This window comes from Dipodomys ordii, unplaced genomic scaffold (genome assembly GCF_000151885.1).
Source record: "Dipodomys ordii isolate 6190 unplaced genomic scaffold, Dord_2.0 Scaffold242, whole genome shotgun sequence".
NCBI classification, from domain to species: domain Eukaryota; kingdom Metazoa; phylum Chordata; class Mammalia; order Rodentia; family Heteromyidae; genus Dipodomys; species Dipodomys ordii.
This window is the reverse complement of record NW_012267458.1, coordinates 774721-800009: the sequence shown is the minus strand read 5'-3', so window position 1 is coordinate 800009 and position 25289 is coordinate 774721. Positions and strand designations below refer to the sequence as shown.

At 37.6% G+C, this 25289-nt stretch overlaps 1 protein-coding gene across 2 annotated transcripts in view; it reads left to right on the top strand.

Annotated features, from left to right (window-relative positions):
* Dpyd (dihydropyrimidine dehydrogenase) overlaps positions 1–25289 on the top strand; it is a 693666-nt gene that overhangs the window by 32516 nt on the left and 635861 nt on the right. For both annotated transcript variants that reach the window (XM_013036036.1, XM_013036037.1), the window contains exon 2: positions 9059–9169. In XM_013036036.1, coding sequence (XP_012891490.1) covers positions 9059–9169 — 111 coding nt within the window. The remainder of the gene's footprint in view (positions 1–9058; positions 9170–25289) is intronic.

Below are 25289 nucleotides of genomic sequence, written 5' to 3'. Positions count from 1 at the left end.
ACTCAGGGCCTGGATGCTGTCTCTGATGTTTTTGCTCAAGGCTACTGCCCTACCACTTGAGCCACAGCTCCACTTCCAACTTTTTTTTTTTTTTTTGAGAGGGGGTCGGTTGTGGGGCCTGAACTCTGGGCCTAGGCACTGTCCCTCAGCTCTTCAGCTTAAGGCTGGTGCTCTACCACTTGAACCATAGCACAGCTTCTGGCTTTTTCTATTTACATGGTGCTGAGGAATCAAACCCAGGGCCTCATGTATGCAAGGCAACCACTCTACCACTGAGCCCCCTTCCCAGCCCCACAAGTGATTTGTTAAAGGATCACTTTTTTAAGTTTTTTGGAGTATCCTGGAAGCACTTTTAGAAAATAAATGTTCTTCAAAGTTAGTCTTTCCCAGACTTTCCTTCTAGTCTCACATAGAACTTTTATACTTGTCTGAAATATACTTAAAATGCATTGTTTTTATTTGTGTCTTGTCCATCTTATACAATAAAATCCAACACTTGGGCCCTAGAACCATTTAACAGTAAAAAACGAAAACAAAAAAACAACAGGGGACATGCTTTTCTGTTAGAACTTGTTGCTGACCTGGTATGAGCACACACAGTCAGGAGCAGTTCAAAGTGCTACCTGCTGCTTGAGCAAGTAATTTCTGTGACAGGCCTGAGAAGGAAAGTGAGTCTGACCCTGACCTCCCATTACAGAGCAGTTAATGATTAGATGACTTAAAGTCTCTGTAACTGCTGATGCCTAGAAAATAGAGATCACTTTGTCTTCTGAAACAGAAAACAACAGTAACACTAACACTGAGAAAAAGAAAAGGCAGATGTAAAAGGACCTATAAGGTCCTTTTAATTTCTTGTGGGAGTTCGTTATTTTTGTTTTTTTACTGTTTTTCTAACATTATTTTCCCCCTTAACAAGTTCCTTTTGCATCTTTGAAGTGCAGTGCTTGGTTTTGAGGGCAAGCAAGTACATAAAAACATCCTTGCTTTTCAGAGGTTGACTGACCAGTTTGGTGGGGAAGAGCACATGTGTTAATAGTTACTCAAATGTGTGTCAAATGGAAGACCACAGTGAGTTTCTCTAGAAGTTCATAGGGGCAAGGTGACATTGAGAGAAAAGAGAGGGACTGATTTTTAATCTTTGCAAAGAAATGGTCCCTAGTGAGAACTTTGAGATAAAATGGCATTTAGACTACCATTAAGACCCATGGGTGTGGAAATACGGTCTTTCATAGATTGGCTAAACAACAAATAGGTTAAATTGGAGATAGAGTAGATTGTATGTAATGAACATTCTTTTGTGCTTTGTGTGTGGTGTGCATGCATACACACACACACAGTTATTTCTGAAGATGTCTGCTATATAAGAAACAATCAGGTGCAGAATTGAATGACAGTACTATTTCAGATAGTCTTGAGTTTTGGTTGGTCTTGGACTGCAATCCTACTTATGTCTTGTTTGTAGTTGAGTTCACATGTGTGTGTGGCACCATGTTTAGTGTGATGATTGATAATAGAGGTCTCTCTAAAGTTTTCCCTGAATGGTGACCCTCCTGATGTATTTTTCCACATAGCTAAAGTTGAGCCATAACTCACTACTGATGGACCTCTTTTTTAGCTGTTTCATTGCATTGATGAAGTCGATCAATAACTGAAAATCATATTCGATTTATTGAATCAGAAAAAAAATCTACACTCAGTTCAACTTCGGCTTCCATCTTCTTTCTTAGTAAGTTTTACCCCCAGCTTTTCTTTCTTTTTTTTTTTTTTGACATTGTTTTATTTTTAACATGCTGGTGTATATATTTAGCCTCTTTTGAATTAAAATAACCTTTGGTATTGATAGCTAGCTCTTTGTAAACCAGTGTTGTATTTTGTGTATCTTTTTAAAAGTGTTTGTACCTGATTTTAAATTCCTTTACAGGTATAAGTTATAAAGTATAAAAGGTATAAAAGTGTCTAAGCAGTATCAATGTTAGCATCAATGCTAGCAATGCTTTATTGTCCAGATTGTTTAAAAAATAGACTCTTAAGAGCTTGTATTGAATTCATTGTTTTTTCATCTTATTTTCTCAAATTTAAGCAGACTGCATAAAATTGCCTTTGGATATTCTGCAGTTCTTCTTTTTATTTTATTTTTTTTTGAAATTTTCTCAGCAAGCAAAATTTATTTCTGCTGAAGGATGCACCATCAGCCAGACATCTGGCAAGAAAGCACCTGCAGTCTTTTCTTGAAAAAAATGAAAGTTTGAATCAATGTGGCACTATTTATCATCTTGATAAAACATGATTTTTTTAGTTGAAAGCAAGTATGGATAGCATTTACTCTACTGATAGTAAAAAGCTTCCAAGGTCTGTTTTAGATGTGTGTAGCCTTTCAGAAATCCATAAGTGAGAAGGACATTATTTCACAAGGTGTGGTATGTGAGGGTGGAGGTTTGGGGAAGAAGGTCATGAGGGCGGAGCCTCCAAGATTACTTCCTAATAGCCAGGGTGCTCATTCCATCTCTCCACAAGAAGACAGCAAGCAGGAACCAAATTATACATGTCAGACTTCCCAGCCGGTAGAACTGTGAGAAATAACAATCCGTCTCTCAGTGGATGGTATTCTGGGGTAGTCAGGGGTATATAATATCTATGTGAGACTATGTGAGACCAACTTAGTTATGCTGGTTCTTCAGTAAGAATTGTATAGTTATCAGAGTGCCGGTGGTTCACACGAGTAATCCTAGCTATTCAGGAGGCTGAGATCTGAAGATGGTGGACAGTTTGAAGCCAGGAGAAGTTCCTAAGGTATTATGTACAAATGCAAAAAAAAAAAAAGGAAAAATAAACATGATGAGTTTATTTATTTATTTTAAAAAACCTCATACAGGAAAAGTAAGAAATGCCTTATAGAAAACTCAAGATATACTACCAAAAACAAAATCTCAGCTTAATTGTAATACAGTAGAATTCAGTAATCAACTTAGGCCTGGTAGGCAAGGTATCGGTTTATGTGTGTGATCTTAAAGCTTAGAATTATAGAAAGTGGTAAGCAGTATCAAATAGAAAATATCTGTTTACAGTTTAAGATGCAAAGGGGGACAGTAGCTTAATGGTGCATTATATTTGGTTAATCAATATTGCTATATAAAATACACGCACATATTTAGGCATTGGACATGTTGGCAAAATGGCTTCCTGTAATTGTAATTCAAGCTGGCGAATGATACTGAGGTTCCAGCATTTTTAGGCTCAGGGTTAGTACTTTGATTTGTGAAATGCAATGCAACATTCAAGCCTGTATGTCGCAGGACTCCAGGTGTTTCTGGGAATGGAGGTAGCAGACAAATCAGTGACAACACAGATCTTATTCACTCTCATCTGTACTTCTGTCCTCTCTTAGTACTCCATGAAATTAGTGCAGTTAAATTTCCTCCAATTTTTCTTTGCTGCCTTTCAGAATCACCACTCCATTTTTCTTGTGCTACTAAAAATGATTGGGATACCCAAAGGCCAAATTTCTTGATGAGAGAAAATGTTTCCTCCATAAGTAATAATCGTGTAACAGAAAGAGTTAATGGTCCTTGGAAAGTGCTCAAATTACCCAGATCGGGGACCCTGTGACCCTGTCAGGACATTGCCCTGGTCATTTCTTTGCAAGAGTGTAATTTAACACTTGTATTATTCTGAAAGGTGCTTCCTTATCGAGAATATTGACTTTCAGTTTTTAAAAGTCTCGCTCTGGAAAGTTGGTGTTTTTTTTTTTTTTATCTCTCAACCATTCGTGTCCTGCATTTTTATTTTATATCACTTTTCATTTGGGATATTATGAAGTTAAATCCTTGGTAACTATTCTCCACAATCCAATTTACTTTTACCCAAGATCCATTGGATTCAACTCACTGCCTTTTTGCAAAAGGTTAACCCAATATTTCATGTTATGTCGTATTTTCTATTTTTCTGCTATGGGAAAGAAAAGTTACTGTGATAAGCAGCCAACAAATTACATTCAAAGTGTTTACTCTCAAAAGTTGCATTACTATGACGACACAGATAAATATAATCATTTATCACAATATGGATTATGGAAATAACGAAAATGCAGCCATCTTTTTATTTTTAATGCTTCCTGGTTTGCTTTAAATGTTGGTCAGTACAACTTTAAAATGTCATCATTTTATTTATCAATTTGAATTAAATGAAATTAGCCATGCTTCAATCCCAAATAAATAAGCAAAAAAAAAAATTTGTCTGTGTATATGAGTTTGTGTGTGCAGCAACCTTAGGGCCTGAACTCAGGTCCTGGGTTCAATCCATGAGCTTTTGTGCTCAAGATTGGTACTCTACCATCTGAGCTACATAGCTCTACTGGATTTGCTTGCATGTGTGTGTGGTTAGAGCTAAGTCATACAGACTTTCCTGCTCAGGGTGGCTTAGAACACAGAACCTCAGATCTCAGCTTCCTGAGTAGCTAGAATTACAAGCATTAGCCTCAATTACAGGGGTGAGACTCTAGAACCTGGCATACAGTTGCTGTTTGCCCAATACATCTTCCTGAGTCTCTCTACTTTCATTTTACTCAATTTAAAGTGTTTCCTAATGAAGACACATTGTTGGATTTTAAAAAATCCAGATCGATAGTATGTTTTTCACAGTTAAAATTTCATAATTATACATACCTTACTGTTGGCCATTTGTTTTTCATATCTATCTTATCTATCTATATCCATCCTTCCATCCATCCATCTATCAAGCTGGGAATTGAACTTAGGACCTTACTACTAGCAAAGTGTTCTAAGCTTTTTATATCCTTCCCCTCCTTTTCTTCCTGGTACACATATTAACATACTTTCATTTGCTAAATTGTCTATCATATATCTTTAATTTTCTGTCTACTTTTCTGTATTCATTTTTTTCTCTCTGTCCTCCAGATTATCCATTTTTCTTTCCATTTGTTCTTTCTCTCACTAATGATATTTTTATGTTTCCATTATATTTTTCAAGTTTCAGAATGCTGGTTCTTCTATAAAATTTATGGGATTCTGTGCTTGGTGAGTGAGACATTACAGTCTTACTGTCATAATAGCTACGCCAAAATCCTTGTTAAATGTGAACTCAAGCTTCTCAAAGTTATTTTTATTTTTGGCGGTAATGAGATTTGAACTGAAGGCATTTTCTGTGCTTCCATTCTTTCTTTGCTTTACTTATTTTTCCTATAGGATCTCCGTGTTTTGGAGTAAGTCTGCATCTGCTTCAGTGTGAGCCTCTGACATATAAGATGCAGCCTTGGAATTACAGACACCCATCTGAGAGCAGTGTTTTTGTCAGGGTGCCTGCTCCCCTCTCTGTGTTACACTGTGTGATGTATCATACCAGCTCTCATCTTGAACATTGGAAATGATATACATTGTCCTGTAACATGATCCAATTAAATTGGGAGGGTAATTTTTGGAGCAAGTCCTTGAGGATTTTTATGACTACCTGAAGGTTTATCTTAGCTGTCTTGGTCCTTAGTTCTCCCCATCAAACTATCTGCCTTTATTATTCTCAAAAGTCTCTCTGCATTTTAATTGTTTACCATCAAAATTTTAGTTTTTGCCAGGGGTTGAAGAGAGTGAGGGGTTGCAAGATTTGCTCACACCTCTGATCCTAGTTACTCAGCAGGCTGAAATCTGAGAATCATGGTTCAAAGGCAGCCTGGACCAAAAAAATGTTAGGATTGGAAGGCAGCATTTTAGTCCATTTCCAGCCACCTTTTGATGTCCTCAGGGATATGGCTATTAATGAGCCTTAGGATAAAAAGGAACACTTGGGGCCAGAGAGTGAGAAGGCATATATAGTTAAAGAGCAAGTAGAGTTCAAATAGTCCTCATTATACTGGCTGATTCAGAGGTGATGGGTCTTCTGGTGGCCTATTGTCTCAGGATTGGTCAGGTGAACCTACTTAAAATAAGAGCCTATAATGCCTGGCAGGTAAGCCAAGCTTTTCTGGATTCCAAGATGGCTGCCCAGTGACCACCAGTCAGTCACTGCATTCCCTACGCAGGGCGAGCCTATGGGACAGTCTGTCCCAAGGGTGAGGAAGAGCTATCAATTTACATTTGACCTTTAGGGAATGGTTTTACTGGTCTAGGAAGATCTTTTGTCTTAAACTATTTGTTGACCCATTTTAGAAATGAAGCCTGTCATTAATTCTTAGGAGAAGTGGAGTCTACAAAAAAGTATTTTATGACATTTTATGACCTCTCATAGCCCTAGAAAACTTAATTATGGAGATGCTGTGATTTTTTAATGTTTTTTTTATTGTGAAAATACTGTACAGAGGGGTTACAGTTACATGAGCAAGGTAATGAGTACATTTCTTATCAAGCATTACTGCCTCCTCCTTTGTTTCCCCTACCATCCCTTCCCTCCCACCTCAACAATTACACTCCACCCCTCCCTGCCTAAATTGTAAAGTTTGTTTTTCAATATAGTGTCTTCTACATCTCATTGTTGCAGTGGGTCAACCTGTATCCCTATTTACACAGTTTGTTTTTTCCCTTCCCCTCCCCAAATTATACCAACATCAAATACAGTGAAAACAGGGGAATACTGTGGGGGAGGGACATACAAAGCAACAAAAAAATCACATGGTACTTTATAAATATGTTAGAAACAATAGCAAGAAAGAAAAAAAACCTCTTGTGTCCCTATCTTGGGGTTCACTTCACTTCACTTCATCTTATCTGGCCATATGTATACAGCTTTTGACCTTTTCTGCTTGTCCCAGACATATACTACTTATTGCAAATAAGGGAAATCATGGGACCTATGTTTTGTTGGCCCTGGCTTATTTAGAATGGTTATAATCAAGAGCTCCAATAACAACAGATGCTGGAGGGGAGGTAGCCAGAAGGGAACCCTACTGCATTGTTGGTGGGAGTGTAAACTTGTTCAACCACTTTGGAAAGTAGTGGGGAGGTTCCTCAAAAGACTCCACATAGAGCTCTCCTATGACCCAGCATTCCCACTTTTGGGCATTTATCCAAATGATCACAAAGAAGACCATATTAAAATTACCAGCACAACTATATTTATTGCAGCATTATTTACCATAGCTAAGATATGGAACCAACCCATATGCCCCTCAGTAGATGAATGGATCAAGAAAATGTGGTATATATACACAATGGAATTCTATGCCTCCATCAGAAAGACATTGCCCCATTTGTTAAGAAATGGAAAGACTTGGACGCTGTGATTTTTATCCTTCACTTTAGGTTTCCTTGGTATTTACCATCACTCGGTGGTGTTTTCTTAGTGAAGCAGTTTCAAGGTTGCTGTATTCTATGTCTTAATTTTTAACTACATTACTTGCTTCTCATATGTCCAGATTAGCTTTCCTATGCCCTCTTTCCCTAATTCTACCTAACCAGATTCTACTTCTTTCTTTTTCTCTTCTCCTTTCTCTTTCTCTCCCTTCTCCCTCTCTCCTTCCATCTTCTCTCCCTCTCTGCCTTTCTGCCTCTCTCCTTTTCTCCCCCTCTCCCTCTCTCTCTTTTCCCTCCCTCCCTCCCCCTCTCTTTCTCTCTCTCTCTCCCTCTCTCTTCTCTTTTCTCCCTCATCTCCTCCCTCTCCTTTCTCCTTTCCCCTTTGAGGAAAAGAACTCTCAGTTCTCAGTAGTTACCTTATAGGGCTTACCTAGATGGAAGATGACAATAAAATTCTTTACTCAGTTTCTCAAATGATACTTATCATTGTTCCTGCAAATGTGGACTTCATTTTTGGATGAATTTCAGTTTCAATCCTCCACTCAGAAGAAATGTGCTATATATTTCTGTGCCTTCTTCACCTTACCCTCCCTGGATTTATTTGCTCATCCCAAATATTGAGATAATAGTACTTGTTTGTACATTAACCTGTAGAATGCAAGTGAAAAATACTTTTAAATTCTAAAAACTTAAAGTGGAGTCTTGCAATCACATCTTTAAATCAAAGTCAGAATGAATTGCATTGACTCAGGTTTTATTCTACCATAAATCTACTGAATATAAAATTTATCTTAGACATTTGTTACAATTCACTTTTTGTAAAATCCTTCATATTATCATGAAATCAGTATTATAAAACCAGCCAGGGTGTCACCTAGAAAATGATTGCTTGAAACAATTGTGTTGTGAAATTAAATGCTTGAAGGGAAACAATATTTTTAGCATATATCTAGAAGTATAAAAATTTATATATGCCTCTTTTGGGTTTTTTTCATAGTTTGTGGGTATTCTAGTAAGGTTTCATCTTCATATGGAAAAGATGATCTGATAATTTTGAAAGAATCCTATCTTGGACTTGGAGAAAGATAATCTTTCCTTTGGTCCAAACTAATGGTTATTTTCTTCTCAGAAGCTGTGTCAAAGTTTTAGTCAGCTTGTGTGTAAACAACTTGACGACAAAGAATTGCTGTAGTTGTAGAGTCTCTGGATTCCAGTTTCATTCCCCTTCAGTTTTTAGGGTATTTCTAGTTTAGAAAACATGTCATATCAGGAATTCCATTTCTTTTTGACAACAGACTTCACATGCTGCCCCATTTTGCAAGGAAGGAAACCAGAGACCAATAAGAGTATTGATCATAGCTGGGCACTGGTGGCTCACGCCTGTAATCCCAGCTACTCAGGAGGCTGAGATCTGAGGATCACGGTTCAAAGCCAGCGCAGGCAGGAAAGACTGTGAGACTCCTGTCTCCAATAAACTACCAGGAAACTGGAAGTGGCGCTGTAGCTCAAGTGGTAGAGCGCTTGCCTTGAGCTGAAGAGTGGAGGGACAGTGCCCAGGCCCAGAGTTCAAGCCCAGGACTGGCAAGCAAAAAGAAAAAAAAAAGTCAACTACACTTAGTTTTCTTAAGTATCCTCATCCTCATGTCAGCTTTGGCTCATTTTCTAATTGGTTTACATTACACATAATTTTTTTCTGTCTCATGAATCAAAAGAATTTCCACTCCTTTCTTTAGGGAGAAATGGGGAAATACCAAATTAAAATATGATTCTTTTAAATGCCTGCCTATTTACATGTATTTACTCATTGTTTATGCTCTTCCTAGAACATCCTGGCTTTAAATCCTCGAACACAAACTCATGCAACTCTGCATTCAACTGCAGCCAAGAAACTTGACAAAAAACACTGGAAAAGAAATCCTGATAAGGACTGCTTTGTGAGTATCAATAATCCACGCTTTCCTGCTGGAAATTATCTCTTCTTCTTAGTATAAGATAAGCATTTACTTACATTTACAAATACAATAACTACATGAATGATACAACTATAATTTCTTTTTTCTATTACTGGTATCTTATACTTGAGTAATTTCAAAACTGTGTTTAATTTTAATGCTTTAAATATCCCGTGAAACACTTAAAATTTTGAATAGATCTAGTTTTGTGCCCAAATTTTATTTCTGTAAAATATTTACAATTTTTTCTTAAAAAATTGGTTTCTTTAGTACAAGCCAGGCACTTATTTATAGCTCATTACCTATAATCCTAGCTCTTTAGGAGGGTACCACAAATGAAGGAAACCATGCATTCTTTGTTTCTCCGGGTCTGGCTTACTTCATTTAACATAATTTTTTCCAACTCTTTACATTTCTTTATGAATGGAAGGCCTTTTAAAAAATGTAACTAATTAATTAATTGTAAAGGTGGTGTACAGAAGAGTTACAGTTACATAAGTAAGATAATAAGTGCATTTCTTTTCAAATAGTGTTACCCTCTCCCTCTTTTTCTCCCACTTTCCCTCCCCCCAGACTCCCTTTCCCCCTAAGTTGTAAAGTTCATTTCCAGTGTCTAGTGAGTATCATTATTGCATTGATTCACTCTTTGTCCCATCATTTAAGTGGTCCCCCTTCCCTTCCCCAATCAGATAGAACTTATACACAAGACAAGGGACACTGAAATCCAAGACAATGACCACAGAGAATAAATCAGAGGGAAAAAAAAAGAAAGAAAAAAGAAGAAATAACTTCAAACAGATCACTAAAAAATAAAATCTCAAACCAAAAGAGATCCTCTTGTTTCCATATCTTGGAGTTGATTTCAAGTAGCATAATTTATATGGTCATATGTGTATAGCTATTGAGCTATTGTGATCCTCTGCTAGGACTGTCCTAGACATATGCTAATTATTATAAATGGGGGAAACCATGGGACCTATGTTTCTTTGGGGCTGGCTTACTTCACTTAATATGATTTTCTCCAAGTCTTTCCATTTCCTTACATATTGGGCAATGTCATTCTTTTGGATGGAAGCATAGAATTCCACTGCAGATTTCTTTGTGTGTTGTGTCATTTTTTTGTTCTTAGTATATATTTTTTGTTCTTAGTATGTATTTTTATACTGTACAGATGGGTTACAGTTATATGAGATTTTTATACTGTACAGATGGGTTACAGTTATATGAGCAAGGTAATGAGTCCATTTCCTATTGAGTATTATTACCCCCTCCTTTATTTTTCCTCTACTGTCCCTTTCCTCCCCAGCTCCCCAACTCCTCTCTCCCTTCTACCCCCTTGCAAAATTGTAAATTTTTTTTCAACATACCTATACCACATCTTCTTGATCCAACAAATGGAAGGTCTGTGGGAAAAAAGGTGTAATTTTCAAGCTTACCTCTTAAAAAACTATTGTTAGTCTCTTGTTTTAAGATCTGAGACCTGTAATCCAGAGGACTATGATTTTGGCTCATTAAATATTTGTTGGGAAAGTGTGAATGACTAAATGAATGAATTTCTCCTTTTACTTCTTTAAGACATAAAGATTATGTTCTTGCTAGGCGCCGGTGGCTCAAGCCTGTAATCCTAGCTACTCAGGAGGCTGAGATCTGAGGATCACAGTTCAAAGCCGGCTGGGGCAGGAAAGTATAGGAGACTCTTATCTCCAATTAACCACTAGAAAACCGGAAGTGGTGCTGTGGCTCAAGTGGTACAGCACTAGCCTTGAGTTGAAGAGCTGAATGACAGTGCCCAGGCCCAGAGTTCAAGCACCATAACAGACAAAAAAAAAAAAAGGATTATGTGTGGTGTGTGACAGTGACAATCTTTGTGTATCTTTGAGTATTGTCTGTTCTTTTCACCATGACTGAAGGGGATGGTTCAGGTTTGTTTCTTCAGTCTCCTGATGATAATGGCTAGACTGAAACACTGTTAAACTATTTACTGAAACTCATTAGAATTACTTAGTGCTGTAGGAAGACCTAGAATTCTGATCAGCTAGCATATGCTTTCCAGAGTATCACTTTACTTCCTCACAAAGGACAAATAAAATTATAGATAAATGGGAATAAAGGAAAGTATGGGTTGTAATAATTAATTGTTAGGTTTCTATAGACAGATGTACATGTTCAGACAAGTTCCTGGCCTCCAAATGAAAAATTCTGATTTATCTATTTTGATTTTGATCCATTTTTGGAGTATTTTTGCCTTAATTTTGCAGTGTTGTGCTTTCTTTCCATTCAGATAAGCCTGACTTACAGGTCTTTGCATGACAATGTCAGGAGTGAGGATTGTCAGGGTCTTTGAAATGCCAGAGTCCTCCTTGATTCCCTGGGTGCCTTGCTTTCTGCAGTCTTTCATTGCTTTGGCGGTTCAAATTCCACACTTCAAGTTCTATATTTAATGGGCCCCAAAGATGAATAAAATCTATAGAATTGGTCATCTAAATTTGTTTTTAATAAATAAATTTGGTTTTAATAAATAATTATAGGCTTCTTAGAATATATGCATGTTTTTGTGCCATAGAACTTCCCTAAGAATGGCAACTTGAGAATTTTTGCCCAGGAATTTCTTCACTTGGCAGTTAGATATCATTCTTGGATTAATTGGAAATTCTGAATTCAGTAGGGGATTTACACTGGCAAATGTGTTTATACTGGTTAATGAAGCACGAAGCAGTTATTTCCAGTATCTTTTAAGCAGGTGTTCCATAACTGCTGTTTATTTTTGCCATTTTGAAAAATGTTGAACTGCCCTAATTACATAAATATTCTACACTCATTTTCCATGAGCAATTTTTGAAGACCAGAAAACATTATGAATCAGAAAATTTATCCTGGGTGAAAATGAAAAGGAAATGCAGTTAAGTGTACTGAATTATTAGATCAGTTTTTAAGAATTTTTAGCAAATTGGTTTGAATACATGACGCATAGTAGGTACTAGTGTTTAAGAAAAAGGAACAAAACATACTGTATATTTAAAATTTGTAACCTGCAGTCTTATTTCTGAGTGTTTTTTTAATTATTTTTGAACATTCACTTTCCTCCTTTTTCTTTTGTTTATGTGGTACTGAAGAATTGAACCTAGGGCCTTATGTATGCTAGGAAGCACTCTACCATTAAGCCACGTTCCCAGCCCCTGAGTACTTTTACTTAGCCTTTGGAATCAACTTTGAGGAAGTTTTCTATTTCCAGTGATAGATGAAGGGACTCCCCAAACCATTCCACCACAAAATGTTGGAACTAGAGATTGAACCCATGCAATCTTGCAGAACATGTCTTTAAGTAGAATGATTTGCATAAGGCCATTAAAAAAAAACAAACCACGGATTTTTTTTTTTTTACAGACATTAAAAATGACTTGGTAACAAAGAAAATTTGGGTGTTCCATTCTGTGCACAGGATAAAACATTCATGGCTTATCTGCAGTAGGCAGAGCACTGTGCTATTCTTCCTCTGTTGGAATAAACTCAAATGTGATCCAGACCTTACTAAGAAGTTCTCACTTCCTTTGAAGTGAGAATGGTACCTTCCCAAGGAAGAACATGACAGGAATTTCAGTTATCAATGTGAGTCAGAGCTGTTTTTGAATGAGCCATTCTGGCTTTCGATGTGGAAGATGAGCTATAAGAGTAAGATAGGAGGTGAGAGTAAGATAGGTTGGTGTAAAACATTAGAAGGCACATGACAAAGACCAGGGGAAGGAAGTGTGTAGGAGAGAGAGTAGCATGGATATATACAGGAAGGAAAATATGTCTTGGGAGTTCAATTTGTATGCCCATTTTGTTGTTTGAAGTGTAAAACAGGAAGTCACAAATGAGACTGAGATTGTTTGAAACTCTTGTCTATGCATCATTTGGTTAGATATTAAATTTATAACTCAGTACAGGGCCTAAGATGAACACCAGCATATGTAGGGGTAATTAAAAGCCCATAGGTAGAATTTCCTTGGAAGTATGTGTGGGGAATGATAAGTATGTGGAGAGCTTTGGCATTAGGGTTGAATGAGGGCTAGGCTAGGGAGACAAAGGCCTCAGTTACAAAATGTAAGAGGCACTTGGCACCTGTGGCTCACACCTGTAATCCTAGCTATGCAGGAGGCTGAGATCTGAAGATTATGGTTCAACGCCAGCCCAAGTCTATGAGACTTACAATAAACCACTAGAAAACCGGAAGTGCTGCTGTGGCTCAAGTGGTAGAAAGCTCACCTTGAGCTGAAGAGCTGAGGGACAGCACCCAAGCCCAGAGTTCAAGTCCCATGACTCTCTCTCTCTCTCTCTTTCTCACACACACACACACACACACACACACAGTAAGAGGCTATCAAAGAAGGTCACTAATCAAGCTAAATAACTGAGAAAGGAGAAGAAAATAAAACATGTTGCCTCAGGCCCTGAGACTTAGACTCAGCCTGGCACTGTACCCAACTGGAATGAGCAGGCAAAGATGACAAATGAAGTCTCATAGGAGGTGAGAGAAGAACACAGTTTGAGGGTATCTGCCAAGAATGAGAGGTTGAGGGGTTGGGAAGGTGGCTCAGTGGTAGAGTGCTTGCCTTGCATGCATGAGGCCCAGGGTTCGATTCCTTAGCACCACATAAGCAGAAAAGCCAGAAGTGGTGCTGTGGCTCAAGTGGTAGAACACTAGCCTTGAGCTGAGGAGCTCAAGGACAGCGCCCAGGCCCAGAGTTCAAGCCCCAGGACTGACCAAAAACAACAACAAAAACAACAAAATGTTTCTACCCCCCTCTTGTGTTGCAAATGTAATTAATTTTTTTTTTTTTTTGCTTTTTATGCTTTTGGAAATTATCCTGAAGATAGTTCCTTGTCTTCTGGGTCCAATTTTTTCCTTCTCAAGTTTACTTGACTAACACAGTCATTTACTTTGCTTAGCTAGCCAGCTACTTGGCTCTGTTAAAGTCAATATAGAATGCAGGTCCCAGGATTGGTATTTCAAATTAACAATCTGGAGGTTAAGCTCCAAAACCAAATGAACTTTTGACTGGATTCACCAGTGAAATGACAATCTAAAACAGCTTTTCTCAGGCTAGAGCTTGTTTCTTCTGGGTCGTTAACAATAGTTTCCTTCCAAAAACAAATTCAAAACTCAAGTTTCTGAGATGAAAAACACACACACACACAAAAAAAACAAAAAGTCCCCACAAAACTCCACTGGCAGGCGCTGGTGACTCATGCCTGTACTCCTAGCTACTTAGGAGGCTGAGTTCTGAAGATCATGGTTCAAAGGCAGCTCAGGCTCTCATCTCCAATTAATCACCAAAAAGCTGGAAGTCTTGAGTTGTGGTTCCAGTGGTAAAGCACTAACCTTGAGCAAAAAAAATGTTCAGGTACAATGCTTAGGACCTGAGTTCAAGTTCCAGGGGCTTCACTAAAACAAAAAAGCAAACCACTACCCAATCCTTTCTTCAGAATGTGAAAAATGCAGTGTTGGTATAATATACATAGCTGCCTAAAAATTAGGGGATTCTGATAACAGAACCTCTTTTATTTTCCTCTAACTTGAACTTAATTCCTAGTTGTGGTCATCTTTGGGATAATTTAGAGGTTTAGTCAGATGTTAGGGCCTGCTTTTGAAAGGCTGCACCTCTGTGGTTTTCACTCCATGTGTGCATTGATGTTGTCAGAGATTTCTTTTCAAAGCAGATATCTGATATAAAATGGTAAATGACCAAAAAGAAGAAAGTGTTAACTCTTGATATCCTGAGGCTGTAATAGAAAGGCTTTGCTTTAATTATTTATTTCAGACTGATCACAACTTTCTCTTCATCCTGCGTGACACACAAATTAAACTCATTTGTAATTGTCAGCCATCAACCCTGTGACTTTTATTTTGCAATGTGTGCCTTGTATGTATCTATTTCTCCTTTTTCTTTTGATAGTCCTGGAGTTTTGACCTAGTGGCCTCCTCTTGGCTACTCAGACACACACACCACTGAGCCATACCTCTAACCCTGATTTTTGCTCCTCTATTTTGTGATAGGGTCTTGCTTCCTGTTCAGGTGCACACTTGGGTTCGATCCCCATATTTTAGTCTAAGAACAGCCAGGGGCCACGGTGTCTAGATCTTACTCAAGAAGGGCTCTCAGGAACTTTGTTTTCTTTTTCTAACTGGGATGACTTTGAACACGAATCTTAACAATCTCAGCTTCCCAACTGGGGATGACAGTCATAATCTTAGCTAAACATGCAACTAGCACCCTGCTATATGCATCTATTTTCATAGCAAGTTACCCAAGAATAAGTGATACAAGGATTGATGATTTCTGGTTTGAAAGTTGTTGACCTCTAATTTGAAATTTTATGATCCTTCATTTGAAATTGTTTTTATTTAAGTCAATATTATTGTTTATCAGAATACAGTTAGCTGAACAGGACTTACATTGAACTGGAGAAATCTTTTCCCTAAGTAATGTATATTTCAATTGGAACAAACATTGGTTTATTTGGTTTTGGTAGTAACTTGGGTTGAATTCAGGGCTTTGCATTTCCTACGCACATGTTCTACCACTTGAGCCATGTTTCCATTCTGTGTTGTTCTCCTTAGTATTTACTTATTTCTGTGTGCCAGTCCTGAGGCTTGAACTCAGGGCCTGGGTTCTTATTTTTTTCTTTTTTCTTTTTTTCCCCTGAAGGCTGGTGCTCTATCACTTGAGCATTAACTCCCTCTACAGGATTAGTCTAAGAGGCATGGGCTAGGGGGAAGGGGGCTTATGCAATTCCAATGTATGAATGAGTATCAGGTCCACCTGACCTCTAGAGAACGGTTTATGCTGGACCTTTGTTTTGTGGAGTTAAAGGTCTGGTATTTTGAGTTCAGTCAGCTGGTTGTATATACACCTCAGGTTTAAAGTGGATGGAGCATTGTAGAACATCTCATTACATCCTACAACTTTGTGAGCTCTTTTGTTCATAACAGAGTCTGGTCCCTTGTGAGCTGGAAATTTTACTTCTCATATTTTTCCTCCAGAGACCTTGTAATTTCTTCCTCCTGTAGTTGTTGCTTTTGTTTTCCTGTTACCTAATATTTTTGCCTTCTCCAGGATTGAACACCCTGAGGAACTCTCTTTGGCATATCCACATTGTTTGTGGATGACTGTTCGCTATCTGTACTATAAACCTAGTTCCTTGATGGAGATGCAGAAGAGCAGTCTGTAGAAAGGACCATGAAGGCCTATTGGTAATAGAAAACTGAGCATGTCCTCTACTGCCCAGAAATCTACACATACACATACACATCCATATATATTGATATGCATATACATTTATATACATATACATACACAGATATATACATTTATATACATATACATATACACACATATATATACATTTATATACATATACATACACACATTTATACACATACACACACACACATCCAGGCAGAAAGAGAAAGATGGAGAGAGGGAGCAAAGAGAATTGTCAGACATTTCATCATTGATTTCTGTACATAAACTTGGAAAAAAAATTTCTGTGAGATTCATTTGCTATGTTTTTTTTTTCCCCTTCTCCAAAATACATCACTGTGATACCTTACTTTTGGCAAGTTGCTGCGTGAAGGAATTCTATGTAACCCTCCTGGTGAGCTGGAGCTTTAGGGCTACTGAGCTCTAACCCAAAATGCTTTCTGTTGAAGGGGTTAAATAGCAGAATACTTACTCTCAGTGTCTGACAGAGAAATTTCTCTTGGGAGAAGTTTTTCATATAGACTCTGTTATTCCAAGAACATTGAGCTGAGATTCCCAAAGATCTGGAACCAAACTGATTTGATTTGTTTACATAGGAGTTCTTTGTGTAATCATAAATATTAAACTAGATTTGTGTGATCTATTGTAGGTCAATAAGTACTATATAATAAGGCAGATGTGTGGTAAGACGATGTCGATAAAAACAGCATATGTATATTTTAGAAGAAATTAATGAGGCCTATTACCGTATTTGCAAATAAGAAGTATCTTTGCATAGGGGAAAATAGAGTCTTCTGAACAAAAGAAATCAGCCAGATTGTCTTTAGAGCCTAATGGTATATTTTACCTTTGCAAAACATTTATTTGGTGCTCATAGCAAATAAATAGGCGAGTTTTGCTGTGTTCCCGAATGGGCATACAATGGCAGCTGTCTTTCTAATCGGTCTGCTATTCAAGCACTAATAGGTGGAACCCACATCGAAAGCTAGAAGCCTGAATAGGTAGACAATGGCAGCCCCGTTTTTAATCACAGTCCTATTCAAGCACTAACGAGAGTGATGATGATGGGACCTGCGCTGGGGAGCACTTTGACTTCTGATTCTTTGAACTGCTGTCTGTGCAGAATGTGCCACATACACAGCTCGCCTGGCCAGACAGACTTCCTTCAATAAAGTGCCGAGATTTCCAATGTAGGAAATACTACGTTAGTGCCTATTGAAATGATTAGGAATGGAGGAGCGTTTCTTCTTCTTGGGGCTGAGGTATATGCTTCAACATCCTGACAAAATACAGACCATTACTGTGGCGGGCTCTACTCTGAGTATTGTGCAGGGACCATAGGGAGCAAAGGTCTTCCTGCAGTCCTGGGCTTCCAGTTAGTTGAACGGGAGCTGAAGTGCGCATCTCTTCTGTCTTGGTTCTCCTGCTTGCCTCTGATGAATATTGAGATATTTGGATTTTCATATCACCTAATCAAGATCAGGACACTTTTCACAACATTCTGTTTTCATTTTCTTTAAGCCAGGGGATGTTTTAAGGTTGTCTATGAGTTGCTTTAGTAAAAAATTGTGTTATATATACCCTGTTGGCGGGGTCATGCTTCCATTAAATAGTCCTTAGCCAAGTGGAATGAAGTCTTGCTCTTTTCTTTTCTCGGCATTTCAAATATCCACTTTGATTTCTGTTAACCTGTTTCCTGTGATTGAGCCTAAAAATATTTATGAGTGTTCAACATGTGTAGATTAGCTCATGGTTAAGAATTTCAACATCCATATTGGAAGATGTGGCTCTGAAATCAGCAAGTCTGTGTACTATATTTATATGTGTAATGTGTATAAAGGAAGCAAAGACACGTCTCCCATCACTGCAGACACAGCTATAGGAGGTTTCTAAGGAGGTCAGGGTTATTTTAGTGAGGTTTGCTGGCACACATTCCTTTGGTGCTGAGTTCGCATCTGCAGTGATACAGGGTTTTCTCCTGGTTTTGGAGAGGAGAGAGGGGACAGCCTGATAATAGGAAATCTATGTCTGTTTTTAAGCTGATGGGGGAAGGGAAATGTGCTCTTTCTGCATTTACCACTTCTTGTTTTCAGCTGGAGTCCTCACTCTATTGGCATACTTGATGGTTGCCTTGTGTGCAACCTCTCAGGGCTTGGATTCGCTGTCTCAGTGTTCTCCTAGTTGGAGGGTTCTGTTGTGTAAGAGACAAGTATTTGCAATGATTTCTGGGATGAATATGAGAGTACTGTGGAGTACATCTTTGAGGGGATCAGCCCCATAAATCCATAAGTTTATATATTAGGTTTTTGAGCCTTTGCTTGTACCATTTGACCCTTATTATATCTACTCGTATTTTTCTTATGGGATAACCATATTTTTTTTGCAGAAATCTGGGTCAAGAGGTCTGCTTATATTCTGAGCTGTTTGAGCAGGAGACCAAGAAAGAGGGAGAGGGGGATAGGGAGAAAGAGATGGCAGAGAGAAGGAGGGAGAAGAGAAGGGGAAGGGGGAGACAGAAGAGAAGGAGAGCAGGAGGAAAGGGAGAATGGGAAGAGAGGGACTATAGAGGGGGAGAGAGAAAGAGTACACAATAGAACTTGGCTCTGTACAGTGGGCTTTTCCATCTGTCACAGACAGGGAACAGAAGAAAATCCAGTCTGAAGAGAGAGATCAAACAAGATACAGAGAACCTGGCTAGAGTTCTTATGACTCTTCTTGCAGCTTTGTGATCTGTGAGACTCTTCAGTATCCTAACAGATTTTGTACAAAGTCTCAAGGAATTCAGTGGTAAATGTTCAGTTCTTATGACTTAGAAAAAGAGGCTTTATTGTTAGGTAATATGTTAAAATTACAGTTCTGTTGTGTGATACAATAAAGCTTAAATGTAATCAGCTCCTGTTCAGAGCTAGACTAGCCTGGGCAGGAATCTTGCCTATGCATTTACTAAGATGACCTCAGGTATGATTTTTTTTTTTTACCTCTACCAACTAGCTTCTGTGCCCTTCACAACACAACAGACACAGTAATAATTATGGAAATCTAGCTAAGCTGAACATCAATGGCTCATGCCTATAATTCTAGCTACTCAGAAGGCTGAGATCTGAGGATTGAGAGTTCAAGGCAGCCTAGGCTGGAAAGTCTGTAAGACTCTTATCTGCAATTAATCACCAAAAAAGCTGGACGTAAAGCTGTGACTTAAGTGGTAGAGTATGAGCAAACAAAGCTAAGAGACAACACCCTGTTCATGAGTTCAAGCCCCAGTACTGGAACACATACAAAAAAATATTTTGAGGAGTAAATGAACCAATGTGTTTTAAGAGAGTAGAATCCAAGTTTAGTGCATGGTAAGTTCTTATTTACAGCACTTTTGATAACTTTATTTTTATATAAATATGATCCCTGAGTCATGATTCAAATGAAGAATCATTTCTCTTGGATTTCCTTGAAGGAGTGTTATATCTTTTAGTAATAAGTAACAGATATTTAAAATTGGACACAGTGTTCCTCCATTTATTTTTCCTAAGTGAGACATTTTCAAATATTATGTAGTTTTTAATTTAGTATTCGACAAATAAATCTTGGTTGATACATGAATTTCATGATTAAATGGACCCTTTATCATAAACTCTCAGCCTTGCTTCCTTTATGAGATGAAACTTATACAGATTGCATATTTTTAGTTAGTGTTTGTGCATTATGTGAATGTAGGTTGTTTACTTTGGATTTCTTCCATTTCTCCTTGGCATTACTAATACAGGTAGTGTTTATGATAAGAGTATTGCAACATCTCATTTTCTTTGTTTGGGACTTTTATTATGCTTTCTCTTCAACTGACTGTTAGGTTTTTGAAATTTAAATCACTGTTCTCTCAATCTTTATCTTTCTCTCTCCTTTCCCCTCTCCTTTCTTTATCTCTTCCTTCTCTCTTCTCAAATCTGCGTTTGTATTTCTCCTGTCTTCACGACTACTTTCTAGTGTTAAAGCCAGTATCTGTAAACCACAATTCAATTAATAATTTACCTACAGTATGTCTCCCTTAGCACTGCCTAAGAATGTCTGAAGGGTTACTCTTCTCTCATTAATTATACTTAAAAACTTTCCAGTAGTCCCTGGCTGCAGTCACTTCTTCATTTAATGAAAAAGGAATTGAAAAGGTGGATAAAAGGAAGAGGGTCAGTATGTCTACCAAAGAACAATGGTTTGAATGTGGCCTACACCTACTATGTTTCAGAAGCAAACTCGGAATAAATATTTTAAGTTGGATGAGGCATTCATGCCCATGAGCAGTAAAAGAAAAGATTTGTAAGGCAAAAAGGCTGGGTGTGGTGAAGCACAGCTGTAAGCCAGCACTCAGGAGGCCGTGGGCAGGAGGATTATGAGTGTGAGGCCAACTTGGGCTACACAGTGAGATACTGTCTTAACCTGCCCCAACACACCATAAATAAATGCATAATAAATAAATAAGATTGATGAGGAAAATACCAAAGGGAGAAGATCATTCAGATTGGGAAACAATGATTTGGATATACTTTAATAATTTAGGATTGTTCTCTGAAGGTCATCGTTGTTGTCATGACTTTGACATGCTATCCTCCAAGTCACATTTTAGGATTCATAATTGATCTTTATTTATTGGAAAGCCATTGGTGAGTTAGGGCCATCTTGGCATGACAATCCCCTAAATGACATAGTTTGTAACACACAGTCAGTGCTCAAGCAGTGGTGGTTGTTACTCTGTCCTTGATGGATGGGTTTCATTTGCCCTTGTTTTGCTATTATTGTTCTTATTGCTATTGGATTCTCGTTATAGTATTGGTACTGTCATTCCTTCTGTGGTCTGGCTGTGCAGAGCTGAAACGGCAGTATGAAGATGAGAGGGCAGCTTCATGCCAATTGAGAAACAGGCTGGAAGATAGACACAGCCAGCCTCAGGCTCTTGGGTATATATTGGAAAGGTCATCTGTTTCCTTTCAGTATCAGGGATTGAACCCAGGGCTTTATGTGTGCTAAGCATCTGCTCTACCACATCCCCAGTCCTGGGAAAGTTAATCTGCTAGTCTCCACTAGGCTTTCACTGATGTGCTTAACTTGACCAAGCTGTCATACGCTTTCCTATTTTGCATGTTCACACTCCTGTTCCTTTCTCAGCAACAGTGTTCCTTTTGGTATACTCATCTTACAACTTCTTAGTGAATAGCTCATAGTATCCTTCCTCTAGCACTGAATTTTGAAAGGCCTTCATTTTCTTTTTTCCCTCCCTCTCTCGCTCCCTCCCTCTTTCTTTCTTTTGTAATTTTTTTTATTGTAAAGATACTGTACAGAGAGGTCACAGTTACATGAGTAAGGTAATGAGTACATTTCCTATTGAGCATTGTTACCTCCTCTGTTTTCCCCTACCATCCCTTCCCTCCCCACCTTCCTAACCCCTCCCTCCCCACCCCAAGTTGTAAAGTTTGTTTTCAACATAGTGTCTTGTACATCTCATTGTTACAGTGGGTCAACCTGTGTCCTTATTTAAGTATTTTGTTATTTCCCTTTCTTTCTTTCTTTCTTTCTTTCTTTCTTTCTTTCTTTCTTTCTTTCTTTCTTTCTTTCTTTCTTTCTTTCTTTCTTCCTTCCTTCCTTTCTTTCCTTCTTTCTTTCTTTCTTTCTTTCTCTCTCTCTCCCGTTCTCTCTTTCTCTCTCTATCTCCTTCCTCCCTCCCTCCCTCCCTTCCTTCCTTCCTTCCTTCTTTCCTTTTCTTTCTTTTCTTTTCTGCCAGTCTTGGAGCTTGAACTCATGGCCTAGGCACTGTCCCTGAGCTTCTTTTACTCAACGCTAGTACTCTACCACTTGAACCACAGCTCCACTTCCAGCTTTTTCTTTTATGTGGTACTGAGGAATGCTAAGCAAGCACTCTACCACTAAGGCACATTCCCAGCCCAGGCCTTCATTTTCTAATGAATTGTAGTTACCTGGTTTCAATTTCCAGAGTAGGAAACAATTGAAGAATGACAAGTGCATGAAAATGGTGGTATTTTTGACTTTATCATCCAAGTAAATGGACATAGAATTGATGATAGAAAAGCTAGAAAATGAAATCCAATGATATACAATTAGACCACTAAGTGTAAATTTATAGTAGATGAGTCCTAAAACCTTAAACCCTAGAAAACATCAGGTAATAGTAGACATGGCTTCAATATTACTTTCAGGATTAATAATATGCATTTTGAAAAAAATCGCTTCTGGCAAGAAAAACTGAATGGTTTTATAAGATGGTAAATGGGTAATTTCTATCTCTGTTTTGAGGCTGTGTTTTGGTGTTTAGAATCTTGCTAGGAAGCCCAGGCTGATCTTGGACTTGTGATTCTCCTGGCTGACCCTCCTCAGTGTTAGGATTATACATATGTGTCACCATAATGCGACAGTAGCAATTCCTAGTTTGATGATGCAGGACTTTAGCAGGTCCACAGAATGGGAGAAGGAAGGGTAAGAGGTGATTTAGGAGAACAAAACAAAGATGAACAGAACAAATAAACAGCATACAGTGGATGTGCTTAGGCCTCATAAATTTGTAAAATAGTGCTATGTTTTAAACTAAGGTCAAATAGTATGATTTCCCAGGAATTGACAGAACAGCAACCAGAGCATGCAGGTCTTTCAAAATATGTGACCATGTACTTTTTTTCAAAACTCAAGTACTATTTATTTAATTTTCACAGTCATTCAAAGATATGAGTACTAGAGTTATCCCTGTTTTTTTTTTCTTTAAGAAGGAACTGATAATTAGAATTGTTAAGTTTTTTTTTGGTTCAAGTGATGCAACTAACAAGTGAGATATTAATATTAGGACATGATATCAGACATCTACATATCCTAGCACCCTTCAGAATATGTAAAACTGCATTTGTATATTTACAAGAGGAAATGGATTGTTTGCAATATATTTGTACACAATTTAAAAGATAATGCTAAGTTTACTCATTTCTCCTCCAAGTTGACATTTTCTTTACAAGATATAATCAGAGGTTGTATGGAGTTTGCCCTCAAATTCAAAACAAGAAACTGTCTCACCAACATTAGCTTGTTATAACTGAAGCGAAGTTGTTGCTTTTGTTTAGAATTAGTATAACAAATAAATATATAAATAGCTCTTGGCACAGGCCTCAAAACAATAATGCCACTGTGTTGTCACATGAGACAGTCACCTAAAGAAAAAATAATTTGCCTTTAGTTTCAAGTACATAAAATGAGCTGAGCACTTGTTGATAACCTGTAATCCTAGCTACTCAGAACATTGAGATCTAAGGAACATGGTTTAACCACAGCACAGGCAGGAAGGTCTTTGAAACTCTTAGTGCTAATTAACCACCAAAAAGGCAGAAGTGGAGGTGTGGCTCAAGTGGTAGGGAACTAGCCTTGAGAAAAGAAAAACAAAGCTGAAGGATAGTGCTCAGGCCTTGAGTTCAAACCCCAGGACTGGCAATATATATATATATATATATATATATATACACACACACACATATATATATGTATGTATATATATATACATATATATGTGTATATATATATTTGTACATACACACACACACATATATACATGCATACGAAGTATGAAAAGCATTTGAATAACTCAAGTTCACACTTAGAAAGCCACACATGAACTATCATATAAACCAATGTAAAAGACACTGCTGAAATGCAGAAAATAGTCTGATAAGAGTGCTTCTTTTTTTTTCTTACTAAGATTTGTATCTGTTTGATGGTCCTTCTGTCACATTCCCATTTGGTCTATGGTTCTGTTTGCTAACACAATATTGGCCTCAGAAAAAGCACCTTTGGCAGACTTTTCTGCCCTAAAGAGTTCTTTGAAAGCAATCATAAATAGCATATCAAGATTGTAATTCCACTTTGCATTTACAAAGTGTCTTGCAAGGAACTGGAAGTACTTGACATTCATCACAGCCTTGGGGAAGTATTTCTAGAGTACACATTATTGTTCTGTCCTTCTTCTCTGGGGAAAATGCATGAAAAGAGGTTTTTCTAAGAGTTACCTGCACTTTTGTTTGTTTCTTTTCTTTTTTTTTTTTTAATAGTTGACTAGGTCTCAATAAATAGAAACTGTTATCTGTTTAATTTTCTGGCCAGAAATATTATATCATTGAGTTCTTATTTTATTTCACACATCATGTCAAAACTATCATTAAATTGACACTACTTTTAAGATATAAACAGAGTAAGACAGGGTCATAGTGCTCTGCTTCAGGACACCTTTAACTACATCATGACCAGGAGCCAGGGATGTCTTTAAAGCACTATGTTAAACCTGCTGTGCATGGCCTTACAGTTACCCTTTGCTTAGCATTTGCTTGGCTCACGCATGAGTCCAAGCAGAGGCCCATATATCATATAGCTATAAATATTTAGAAGCTATAAATAAAGGGAAGAAACATTAATGTTTTACTAAGCTGCTTTAACAAATATATATTCCCAATGACAAACTAGAAATATTGTGCCATTCTATGCTGTTAATGGGCTGATGATCTTTAGAGGAATAGTAAACATCTCTATAGCTTGTAAGCCATTGAACTATGTTCTAATAACAACAATGTTAGAGAGGATTCAATTATAATTTATTTAAAATAGCCATATATGAATGTATTTTTCTTAATGTAAAGGAAAGCAAATGTTCAAAATTCACAAATGACCATTATTTTCTTTAATAAGATTAAAAAAAATGACATCAGAAAAACCAGATCTTTTTTTTAAATTAATTTATTTTATTTTATTTGTGAACATACTGTACAGAGGGGTTACAATTACATGGGCGGGATAATGCGTACATTTCTTACCAAGCATTGCAGCCTCCTCCT